Here is a 12,799-nt window from a genome sequence, read left to right as displayed (position 1 = left end):
GGGCAAGAAGCAGGAAAATCAACAGTTATGGGAGCTTTTCATTTAGTACAAATGAATCATCTAATTTTAAAATGTTCTTATAATGGACATTTATATTTATTAATGTCCATTAAATGGACATTAATAAACCTTAAAAATTATAAACCACATAAACCTTAAAAAATTCCCTACTTCAATACTTGTAAGAATAACAGGAAATATTTCCAAATAGACTTTAGAGGTATTTGAATTTAACATAAAGTATTTCTATTACTCTATTTGTATTTCTTATTTCTGTTGTTTCGATTAGAAATACCAGTGACTAAGAGTGTCTAATTGGCACACGAATGAATTATAATCAATACATTTTATATCTCATATACACAATAGGTAAATATCAACATTAGAAAGTTAAATGTAACATAGTTACCACTTGAGATGCTTCAACTCAAGAAGAAAGACTAGCAATTAGTTTATGATTAACAATAAATCCTTCTTTTCAAACAAAATTTAATAATTCACTGAAAAGATGTCTTTCTCTGTACTGAGTACAAAAATTACTTTTGTTGCAAAATTCACCTTGAAGAAGCTCTCACATAATTTTTTCTGTGGCATATTTTTAAAAATTAAACCACAGAAAAAAATAAACTAGGCTTTAAGTATCTTGAATAAACACTAACCTGTGGCCACTGACTTATTAAGAAATCAAATGGCATGTATTTAATGTATGATGTAAAATGCATTTTAATTATTTAAATTTAATTACTGGGAAGTTTCTTAATAAGTAGAAGAGATGATGGTTGGTAATATTCAGCAGTAATAACAGAACTAATTATGAAAACACCCAAGAGAAAAATGTTTAAAATTACACAAGTACAAATTTAAAAGACAAAATTGGGGTAGAGGGACACACTTACTGTCAGCTCGACCAGACTGGAAGCTGCTGCCCCTCTTCAGTGATGCTGTCTGATTAAGATGGACCAACATTGAGGTACGTAGATCATTATCTGGATCCACCATGGGACTGTGCAGGCCTGGAGTACCTGGAAAAGAGTAGTTACATTCCTGTAGGTTCTATATATTCATATTTACTTGATTTAAAGCACTGCTTCTTTGAGTTATTTCTTGCTCAACTTTTCCATTTTTTTAAATAAAGCATTTACTAAGTAAAATAAAAAATATTTCCTCTAAACAGCTTTTAAAAGTCATGACAAATTTGGAGGATTCAATCCATTACTTTCGCTCAATAAAGAGATGTAACAAATCATGGACTGAAACTTATGTATCATTTTAGAATGAATGTTCGGCAAAACTGGGAAGGGGTGTTCCAGAAACATAAAAATCAGTATGAGAAATCATTTTCTCAAAAACTACTTAGAAAGGAAGTCATAGAGGTCTGATTCTTTTAATGAAGATTTACAGCACAAATCTTTGACTTCTTCCTTAAAACTTAAACCCCTCAATCCCATTTCTTTCTTTCTTTGAGATGTGGGATTTGCTTCCCTATTTCAATGCCAAACAAACTAGTTTGGATCCTTTTCACCTCATGCTGTTAATGTTCCAGAGGCCTAACATGCCACTATTATTAAGAAATTCTCTTTATGTCCTAGATTAATATCACTGAAATACTGCTTCCTAAAAAAATTTAATCGTTATTATATTTTTTCCATTACCATTTAGTCCCCATATGCCCCCTCCCCCCAGCAGTAACAACGTTGTCCATGTCCATGAGTCCTTTTTCCTTTTTGCTCAATCCTTCCACCCGCTAACTTCAGCCCCGCCAATTCTCTCCTCAGAAATACTCAAAAATAACCTCAGAATTCCAACCCAAATTATCCTAAGAACCAGGAAACATTTCTTCTAAAATGAGTATTGAGAGCTATTAGAAATGGAATCCCATGGTTACTAAGATATTCATTTTAAGTAGTAAAATTTGCCTTTCAGCCTGTAGAGGTGTCTATAATCCCCCACCCTGAGTTCTTTAGCTGAGCATCTTCAAAGATCTTCAAGACAATCTGAATTCAATAAACATTTATAGAGTATTTACCATGCATAGGACACTTAAATATTCTCCCTATAAAAATACACCTTATATTTCCTGCCTTATTTTCTATCCTCTGTACCTGAAAGGCCTTAAACTCATTCTTCCTCCCCATCTACTTAAACTCTCATCCTTAAAATGCAACTTGAATTATAGCTGCTGCATAAAGTACTGCCTATTTCCAAGTCAGAATACTATCTCTTTAGGGATAAGGAATAAATATGATGTCTCTGTCCATAGTCATTGGACATTCTACAAATAACTCCCTCTATATATACTGAATGGCTTATACTAAATTATTTAACAAAAACCTTATTCCTTGTTTTTTTTTTTTTAAGTTTATAGAATATTAAAAGCTTACAGATTTGTTTTCAGGTGGAACAGATAAAACACGTTTATAAAATAATAATTTTATGTTACTGATAATGAAGCTATTCAACAACACTAAACAATTATTTACTGAACACCTCCTATGTGCCAGGAACTATACAGACCCTGGGGATAAGATGATGAACAAAAGATAAGGCCCTGCCCTCAAGCTGTTTACATTCTGCTGGTGAAAGCAGAAAATAAAATAATAAAAAGTAAATACAGTAAAAAGTGCTATAGAGAACCTGTTTCATGGGCTCCTCCTAGCATAAGCAATTTAATGTGATACAATATAAGATATCCTCACAGATTTCTGTAAAACCAGGTACATTTTACAGAAATAGAAATTAAGTCATTTGAACAGATTTTTTTTAGTGGAATAGAATTTTATTGAAGACTTAACTGTATTTCAACTACTGTGCTAATGTTTTAATTTACATAAATTTCTACTTCGGAAAACATCTAAGATAAGAAGATTTGTATAATTTAATTTTAAGAAAGCAAAATAATCATTAACTCAGAGTAAGAAAATACAAGCAATGAAAAAAATACTTTTTTATAACTGAATTTTTCTACATTAAAGAAATAGTCGTGTGTAGAAGCTTTAACGATTTAGGACATTTTCTTTAGAGTTTATATAGTCAGCACTGCTATTAATTGTAGAATTGAGGAAGTTAATATTAAAATATCAATTTTCTGAAACATTTTGAAGTATAAAGGGTCTTGAACTTAGTATCACATTAAACATTTATATAAAAATGTATATAAAAAAGTGCAAGAGAATTCTTTACTTTAAAATGTTACACGTTATTCAGGACAATACATTTTTGACTAAAAAGGAAAAAGACTTCCTAGTTTACTGAAAGTACACTGTATACCATTCCTTATAAAAGCAATACAATTATCACCCTGTTGGTGTGGCTCAGTGGATTAAGTGCCAGATTGCTAACCAAAGGGTCACCGGTTCCATTCGAAGTCAGGGTACATGCCTAGGTTGCGGGCCAGGTCCCCAGTATGGGGTGAGCGAAAGGCAAACACACATTGCTGTTTCTCTCCCTCTCTTTCTCCCTCTCTTCCCCGTCTCTCTAAAAATAAATAAATAAAATCTAAAAACAAAAAAAGATACACTCCTTTTTCTAAAATACAAAAATCATTGTTTAAGTATTCCCAGAAAAAGTTTTTCTATATAACTGATGTTTACAACTTAAATAGTTTAAAATTAAGGTATTTATGTAGTTTAATTTAAGTAACTCAAATTCTGAAACTGCTAATGCTAAAGATTGATTTACCTTTTCCTTTATAAAGAATACGATTTTCTTCCATTATATGGTATCATAGCAGAATTCTCTATAGTATCAGGAAAAGAAAATTTAACATGAACTAATTTCTTAATTAGTAATGTCAAATTACCAGCACATATGTCACAGCAGCAGGAAGCAAGAACAGCATACCCGCCCTCAGGAGTAACCAGCATCTGGAACACATCTGCAAGAGGTATTTTTGCAGAGTGACCAGAAGATAGCGCTTCAGCACTGCACACAAATGCACAAGCCCAGCAAACTAAACACTGGGCATCAACTCAGAAATGTGTTTTCCTCCCTATCATTTTGCACCATTTTCTGTCCAAAAAAAAAAAATTCTTAAAATGAGTTATTTTACAGGAAATTAATAGGAGTATCCTTTGAAGAGAAAATTAATGAAAATATTTTAAATCTCAGTTGTCAGAAATTATTTGCTATCAAGTATATTTTTTAAAAAAACATAAGGATCCTGTGATTTTATTTAAACTTAAATTACATCACTTGGTATTTCTATTCCACAAAAGAATTACAATTATGAAGTAGTTTCAATGATAACAAAGCATTACTAAAAAGAATAAAAAGAAGATGGATAAAAACAATTTCTGTAACAAAATCAGCAAAAAGTTCTAAACTATCTTACAAGAAATCAATTTATTTTCTCTTGTTTGTTTAACCTCGCAATATGATAGTAATAGTTCCTGATGTGTTTAAGAGAAATACATATATTATACAAACATATGGTTATGAGAATTATACTTTCATAATATCATGCTCTGATTTATGTGCAGATCATATGCAAGTGAAAATGATATTACTTAGTACATTTTTCCTGAAAACTTAAATTATCTGCCCGTTTACATCCGGCTGAGGACAGTGTTCAACTGTATATACACACTTCAGTTTTTTCATTAGAGTGTTAGCTTGCAATGGGACATTTTGAAAGTAATAGAAATTAAAGTATTTATAAAATTGCATTTGATTTTGTCTTTCACAAACTTAATGCTGCATTAATGTTATATGAAATCATTTTTTATATTTTGCCTTTTAATTTTAATAATTTTTCATATTTCAGGAGAAAAGTAACTGAGAAAATATACAGGAACATTTTTTTTTAATTTTAATATTTTACACTTGATAAATTTCATTTTGAGTGAAAATATATTCAGATTTCATACAGTTTGAATATAATTTTTAACCTTGCAATCATTACTGTCAATAGGATACAGATTATGTGAGACACTTGACTTTGACAAAATAATTACTGATAGTTCTGAAAGGACAGCAAGAAAAACATATGTATTTACTAGAATAAATTCATAATTATTTCTAGATTATGTACCATGTTATTATTTTTCAAAACATCATAAGGCTTTGAACACAATATTCATACAATTCACAATTAATTAAATTCAGTCATCTTTTTTAATTCTGATATTACAAGTTATTTTTCTCTGATATTACAAGTTATTTTTCTTTTTTCTTTTTTCTTTTTTTTTAAAATTTTTATTGTTATTCAATTATAGTTGTCTGCATTTCCTCCCCATCCCTCCACCCCCATCTCACACTGGTCAGAGTGGCCAACATAAACAAATCAACAAACAAATGTTGGAAAGAATGTGGAGAAAAGGGAACCCTAGTACATTGTTGGTGGGAATGCAGACTGGTGTGGCCACTGTGGAAAACATTATGGAATTTCCTCAGAAAACTAAAAATGGAACTGACCTTTGACCCAGCATTTCCTCTGCTGGGATTATACCCTAAGAACCCTGGAACACCAATCCAAAAGAACCTATGCACCCCAATGTTCATAGCAGCACAATTTGCAATAGCCAAGTACTGGAAGCAACCTAAGGGCTCATCAGCAAATGAGTGGATCCAAAAACAATGGTACTTTTACACAATGGAATTCTACGCAGCAGAGAGAAAGAAGGAGCTTATACCCTTTGCAACAGCATGGATAGAACTGGAGAGCATTATGCTAAGTGAAATAAGCCAGGCAGTGAGGGACAAATACCATATGATCTCACCTTTAACTGGAACATACTGCACAAAAGAAAAAAGCAAACAAAATATAACCAGAGACATTGAAATTAAGAACAATCTAACAATAGCCAGAGGGGAGTGGGGAGGGGATAGTGGGGAGAGGGGTTTACAGGAGCTACTATAAAGACCACGTGGGTTTGGCTGGGGTGGGGTGAAGTCATTTTTTTAAACAGGAAATTTTCTCTAGAAATAACTGTTCCTGTGATTTTTTTCCAGATGGAAAATTTTTAAAAGCCTTTTATCAAACAGGGTTATAACCTTTCTGCCTTCATTTGTGCTAACACTAACAATTGTTTCTTATATTTGAAACTAAGTCAGGGTTTAATTCTACCCATAATTCACATAGCTATGCAATTGGTATGGGGTTTTGCAGTGAGCTTATGGACTCATAATAGGCCTATGCTTTATCACCTGTAAAAATAAGGGCTAGAAACTATGGAATTTTTAAAGTCTTTTTTAGCTATAAAATTCTGATTCTATTACGTGAAGTTTAAGTCTGAAACTTTAAATCACCACTGAGAACAAAATGAAAAATATGCTTATTCTGCTCATTATTGCTATAATTTAGGATACTAATTAGTGGTGTCATCTAAATGTATAAAAAGTATGCCTCAACATAAAGAGCACATGGGAAAATTAATCCTTAAAAGAAGAGCACATCAACAAAATATTAAAGCCAACTAGAAAAGTAACAATAAAATCTTAATCAGAATTTCCTATTTTTTCTTATGAACCTTACAGCTTAAATATTTTAAAGGCACTAAGCAGATTAACCAATAAATATACTCAGATAAATTAGTGCTTTTAAGATCACAATTACTTGGCAATAATCCCAAAGTTATCTGAGAGGAGTAACTATAGGGTAAAGATTACTCTAGAGACAAATTGCAAATATAAATACACCCAATAGCGTGAGAAACCATCACTATAGAATTTGTAGAAAAAAATAAACAAGATTCTAGAGCAGAATATTCTTCAGGTATAGCTCTACCTTCTAAATTTCACAAACTAGAATTTGAGTTACATTTTTATCAATATATCAAAGAAGAGATATATATCTTATTTACATATGCTTTAAAGAAGCATCTTGGAAGAAAAATTCCTTTAAACACTTAAAATTAAAAAAAAAAGACTGAGTTTCTTAATTACTGACAATCAAGAATAATACTTTGATTCTCTAGTTAAATAAAACTTCTATAACATGCTACCAGCATGCTCAAAAGGAATTCTTTTTTTAATTATGAATATGCAGGAGTAATTTAAAAGATCAAAAACAAACAAAATTATAAAATACCATTTATGGATGTAATACTATATAAACAAAACAGAAATTTTGTTTTATTATGAAAAAACAGAAAATCTGTTTTCAGAAGTTGCAGAAATTATTTTCTTCACAATGCTAATAAAGCAATTCTAGTCACTTCACTAAAAGAATAAAAGAATAAAAATGTTTAAAGTGTTTTATTTTCTAACAGAAAATAAACAACCTTTTACAATTTGCTACTAACGAATTGAAACATTTGCTATTTTTTCCCCAACAACTGTGAGATTTCTACTAGTAAGAACTCTTCAATTTTATGCTAACCTATAGATCTGAAAACATGTTCTGCAAACCTTAAAATCTTAAGGGTTTACATTAAAACTCTGTTTTCTTATGAAAAACTGATAATGACTTTAAGAAAACTTTTTAGAAAATGCTTATATACCTAGTATTCCATAAGACTTCCAGGAAACCTTATCACATATCAGTCAAATCCTTTCAACTCAAAATGTGCAAGTTTTCCCTATTTTAAATGAAAAGTAATCAATATTTGTTTTAACAGACCTTATACAACATAAAGGGCAGAAGAGACCTTTCTTCAGGGAAGCCTGCAAACGTGGAGCCAGGTGAATAAATTCATTATATTTTCTCATCCTTCATGCCTCTTACAAGTTTTCTCACAGTCTACAACAGTGTGGGGAAGGAACACTGGTCCCAACTCTCAGAAGGGCAGCTGACTTCCTTACTGCCCTTAAACACCTTTGAACATTTGAACACATTTTCCTGAGCACAGCAGGCCCTTGTCCCATGTGCAGCACGACCACCCACTGTTGCTTGTTGACCAAACATGAGGGGCCAGGAGCCTTCACAGACAAGGCAGGATGGGATTCCTTTCAAGCACAACACACAGAAGAATTTCAATGCCAAAGCTGGGGGGCAGGGGCAGGGGCAAGTATATCAAGGCAGAATTACAAATTCCTTATGAATTAGACCTGTGTCAACAGATTAAAATGTTCTTTTTGATCTTATGCTTCTATATATAAAGTTCCTACAGGAGCCCTTCCTCAATTTAAAGGGGATCATTTAGTCAAATTAAACAAAGGGAGACATATTTAATATACCTTACTTCACTTTTTAGGGTGTCAGATTGTCCTTAACAGGCTCCAGGTTATGTTTCTGATATAACACCATTCACAACAACAGTTGCAGAATGAAAAGCTATTTTCAAAGCAAAACTACAGGTGTGAACTTTGAAGAAGCATCTATTGGCTAACAATGGCTATCTAAGCAAGAATCATATAAGCTACATAGATTAATAAGCAAACAAAATTATTTATGTTTAATTACGGTACTACACCTGTATTGCAATTTTTATATTTATAAATAAAGATTTAAGTAGAGAAAACATGCTTAAAATATATAAGCAACAAAATTATTACCAAAATGACAGAATACAGAATTAAAATATTTGTAATGATGACTATTTTAAGTTACCAGTTAATGTTAGCATTCAATGTGTGTTCATGACATTCACTGTCAAAAATTTTTTTCTCTAAGGAAGGGTACATGGTTTAGACATGAAATGGCTCCCGGCCACAAAAAGTCCTCTTCCAGATACACAGTAAGCAAGACAGGGGAGAAGGGCCAGCTGCCAGGATAACAAAGTAAAAAGGTCTTTGACATAAGTCTGTGGCCTGTCTGATCTAACAAAGATACACAGATCATTCATTATAAGGTGAATAGAATCTAGTATAAAATAGAAGAAACAAGGAAAGAGAACTTAATCCAACTCTCTTCTATGATATTCAACAGCTGTTATTTTACTACACATGATTATAAACAAATGCTATGGTATTCATAAAGTAAATCAAACTCCTAGTTACTGACTTTTTAAAAAAAACTACTTAAAATACCAGCATTAATTACTAGTCTTAAGTTTAATTTGGAAGCTAAAGTTGTATTTTCAAATCAAATTTAAAAACAAATCTATAATTATGTAAAAACCTGCTGATCTGCATTTAAGTAATTGAAACTGTTTATATAAACTTAATACTATTTATAAACAATAGTGAATTTCTAATAGGATGCATCAAAAATTTTAATGGTAAACTATTAATTGTAAAGCTAATTCATGGCACACTGAATATCACCTGGGTTCCCCCACCCCCTTTTCTGGAATAAAAAGACAAAAGGGAAAAGAAAATCAGACCACCACTTTGCTGGAGAGATTTTTTTTCATTGAAATCATTAACTGGTACTTTTCTTCTACTTCTCTCTCTTGAACCTACTTTCTTCAATATATATACCTCATTGCTTGTAAGTCTTAAAGCAAATAAAATCCCACTAGAAGCATTTAGAAGCTTTTCACTCTCCAAAGTCAATTTAAAAAGTACCCTGGTCACAACACACAAAAGAAGTGTGCAGATAATGCTGGGGTTGAGTGATCTACACTGGAAGACACTTACTTGCAAGAAGGTAAAAATCAAATTAATGTCTCATATCAGTTCTTACTGCAGGTGTGCCTTTCCTTTTTTTCCTTTAAAATCAATTATGTTATTCTGGGCTCATAATGCTCTGATAAACATTCAGAAGAGAAACTATTTTTAAATCTCCAGAAAATAAATTTGATTTAAAAATCTTCCTAATGTGCAACTTCATTGTAACAACTTTAAAATAGAAATAATTTTATTTAAATATGTAATGTATATAAAAACACAATTTTACTATATTTTTAACCATGAAGATATTTTTTAGTCCCACAGAAAATCTGAATCTTCCGCCAGTTTCTTAACAGAGGTTGAAATTTAATCTCGTGTAAAGTATAACTAAACCTGCATTATGGAAATAGCAGAATAATATTAATACCTTAATAATTCAAAACAAACTATAAGTTATGTAGGTAAAGGTTGAGAAATATAAAAAAATACAGTCTGGTTATACTGTGTAATTTCACAAAATTATACATAAAACTATAGAATACAATTTATGCACGTATTTTTACGAACTTTTGAACTAAAAATATATACAGCCATTTTCATATTTTTAGGTCACTGGATAAACACACATTTTTATTTCAGAAAGTAATTAATCTAATAATCTACTCAATGTTTGAAGTAATTAAAATAGTAGGTATTTAGTCCAGCCTCTAAAATATTCTCATCATTTTTCTTCTACAATAAATCCACAATAAGATGATTCAGAATAAGACTTTCTGGTGTGACATATACCTAAGTTTTCAAAGAAAACCTGAGTCACATATGAATGTATTTCCTTCTGTTGTGTGACTATTTCAAAAATCTCTTGCTTGCTTAAGTTATTGCTCCTACTCTAACGACCTCCAATGTGCCCCATTCTAATACGTACTTTTGGAAAGTCCTAATTAAGTACAAATCTGAATAATTACTCTGTGAGGAGGCTGAAACCTTTTCCCTTGAATTATTAAATATAGCCAACATCTATTTTGAGACTTAAACTCATTTTCCAAACGAAGAAAAAAAGACCTTTGAAGCCTACCTTTAAGAGTCCTGTTTGGGAATATTAGTAGGGGGTTAAGCAAAGGCTTTTCCTGGCAAGAAACCTGGAGACTTAGTCTAATTTTGGGTCTACTTCACAGGAATTTTAAGGGAAAAATGACGCTTCTTATAAGTTGGTAAAGGTTTCCCATGTGCAACAATACAGGACACAGGGCTGGTCCAAGAATAGAGGAAGAGAATCAAAATGGTTAATTGATTCAGGCTGGAAAAAAATCACTCTTCCATTAGTATTTAAGCTTTCAAGATGAGTTTTTAAAATATTATAATCTCTATTTCCCATCTTTGTCTCCCCTTAGAAAAATCAAAATATCACATTTGGATAACAGAGACATAGGCCACAGAGGAGGAAACGAGGCATATTTGGAAGACAAGTGACAACGTGAGTTTAAGGTGCAATGATAATTTCCTGTTCTTGTGTCCTAGTGTTTTTAGCATGAAAGATATCATCCTCTTAGTTCAGTATGTGTTATTACTATAAAAACTGGAATCCAGAGAAAGATCTAATGCAGTGTTCATAAGAATATCAACCTTATGATGACCTCTGCTGACAAATGCTGCATATACAAGAGACTCTTTCCTAGAAAGGTAACTTTTTAATATAGAACTGTTGTCTCTGAAAAATCTATCACCACCTTTGCTCATAACATTTTCTCTGAAGACCACAAAATAAATACAATTAACATTTTTTCCCAAAACAACCATGTAAAGACTTTAAGACTCAAAAAAAGTTCATGTTAATTAAATGTATGCTTAAAGATCAGCTTTACTTAAAAAGATATAAAGAAACCTTTTCCTGTCTGATATATGTATAGTCTACTGATTTAAATTTGTATTTTATTTCACAAGGCTGTCTCAATTCTCAACCATTGGTTTGCCTGTGGGTTTACTTAAAAAATTACAATTATTTCTCTTCTCCAGTGTTAGAAGTCCAAGCACAGATTGTAACACAAGAATTTACAACTCATTCTTTACATTTAGAATGCAACTATCTTTCATTTTGAAAATAGATTCCTGAGTATACCTGAATAAAAACAATGAAGCTTTCTAACAAAGTTCTAGATGAAATACAGGCAATGTCATTATTATGTTCATCATGTTCATCAAAAATCCTGTTTGATGGAAATACTTACTCCAACAATAGAATACAGAGAGGTCGTGTGGAACTTGCTGTCTTGCCTCCCTGGTTCAGAGGGAGTACACTCTGGTGGGATGGGGAGAAATCTGAACCACTCACTAGTTCTGCCACTCCTCAAGACATGGAGAAGTGGGGTTGTCACCTGGCTTCCCTTGAGATACCTTCCTCACATGCAAAATGGATCTAAAGTCATCTATTAAACATCTGTTGGGAACAGACAATTACCCAGGTTTCTTCCATATATAAAAGGTCATAATTATGACAGGATGTCCAACAGAAAGTTCAAAAGATATTTAGGAGCCTTTTCCCCATATTACTTTATATTTATATTAGATACAATATAATTAAAGCACTCATAAATATCACTTATGAGTCTATCATGAACAACTCGTAGATTATATAAAATAAAAATTGTGCTTATACCCAGCAAACTTATACTTAAGGTAAATAATATCTGCAAATACTTACACATACATACATGCATATGTCTATACTATACTGTATAATTACATTACCCATGTAAATGTAGATAAGTGTATATTAAATAACTAACATGTAACCAATGACATATACATGCATTAATGATGACAACCAGAAAAGTAAGTGCAAAATGGCCAAGGTGAACCATATTTTACATATGGCAAATTGTCCCATTCTAGGAAACACATATTCTGTCTACATTTATGCCAGATTTTATATCATGTGCCTTTGCACTGTTATAGAATGTTAAAAAGCCATGTTATGAATGTATCAAGATCCTGAAGATATTAAACTGTCTCCAAATTTGAAAATTAATTGAATATTTGATATTATAAAGAAATCATTGATAATATTTTAGGTAATGATAATGGTGTTTTGGTTAAAGTTATTTTTAATAGACATGGGTTGTGATTTAATTTTATCTATTTTTATCCTCACCTGAGGACATACTTATTGATTTTAGAGAGAGGGAAAGGAAAGGAGGGAGAGAGAGAAGGGAAGAGAAACACTCATCAGCTACCCCCTGTATGCATCCCTGACCAGACTGAACCCAAAACCTAGGCATGTGCACCAACCAGGAACTGAACCCACAACCCTTCAGAGTTTACAGGACAATGCTCCAACCAACAGTGGCCAGGGCACAGTTAGTTTTTAAAA

The 12,799-nt window shown here is 31.8% G+C and overlaps 1 protein-coding gene across 9 annotated transcripts in view; it reads right to left on the bottom strand.

The window, feature by feature from the left end:
* Window positions 1–12,799, bottom strand: part of EXOC2 (exocyst complex component 2) — a 254,795-nt gene that overhangs the window by 113,523 nt on the left and 128,473 nt on the right. For 7 of the 9 annotated variants that reach the window (XM_045189117.2, XM_045189122.2, XM_045189119.2 and 4 more), the window contains 2 exons: window positions 3,800–3,874; window positions 897–1,022 (listed from right to left, as the gene is read on the bottom strand). In XM_045189117.2, coding sequence (XP_045045052.1) covers window positions 897–1,022; window positions 3,800–3,874 — 201 coding nt within the window. The remainder of the gene's footprint in view (window positions 1–896; window positions 1,023–3,799; window positions 3,875–12,799) is intronic. The other 2 variants (XM_045189121.2, XM_024552333.3) reach the window with 1 other exon arrangement.

Source organism: Desmodus rotundus, chromosome 3 (genome assembly GCF_022682495.2).
Source record: "Desmodus rotundus isolate HL8 chromosome 3, HLdesRot8A.1, whole genome shotgun sequence".
In the NCBI taxonomy this organism is placed as follows: domain Eukaryota; kingdom Metazoa; phylum Chordata; class Mammalia; order Chiroptera; family Phyllostomidae; genus Desmodus; species Desmodus rotundus.
Note: the sequence above shows the minus strand (reverse complement) of the source record. Positions and strands in the feature narration are given on the sequence as shown.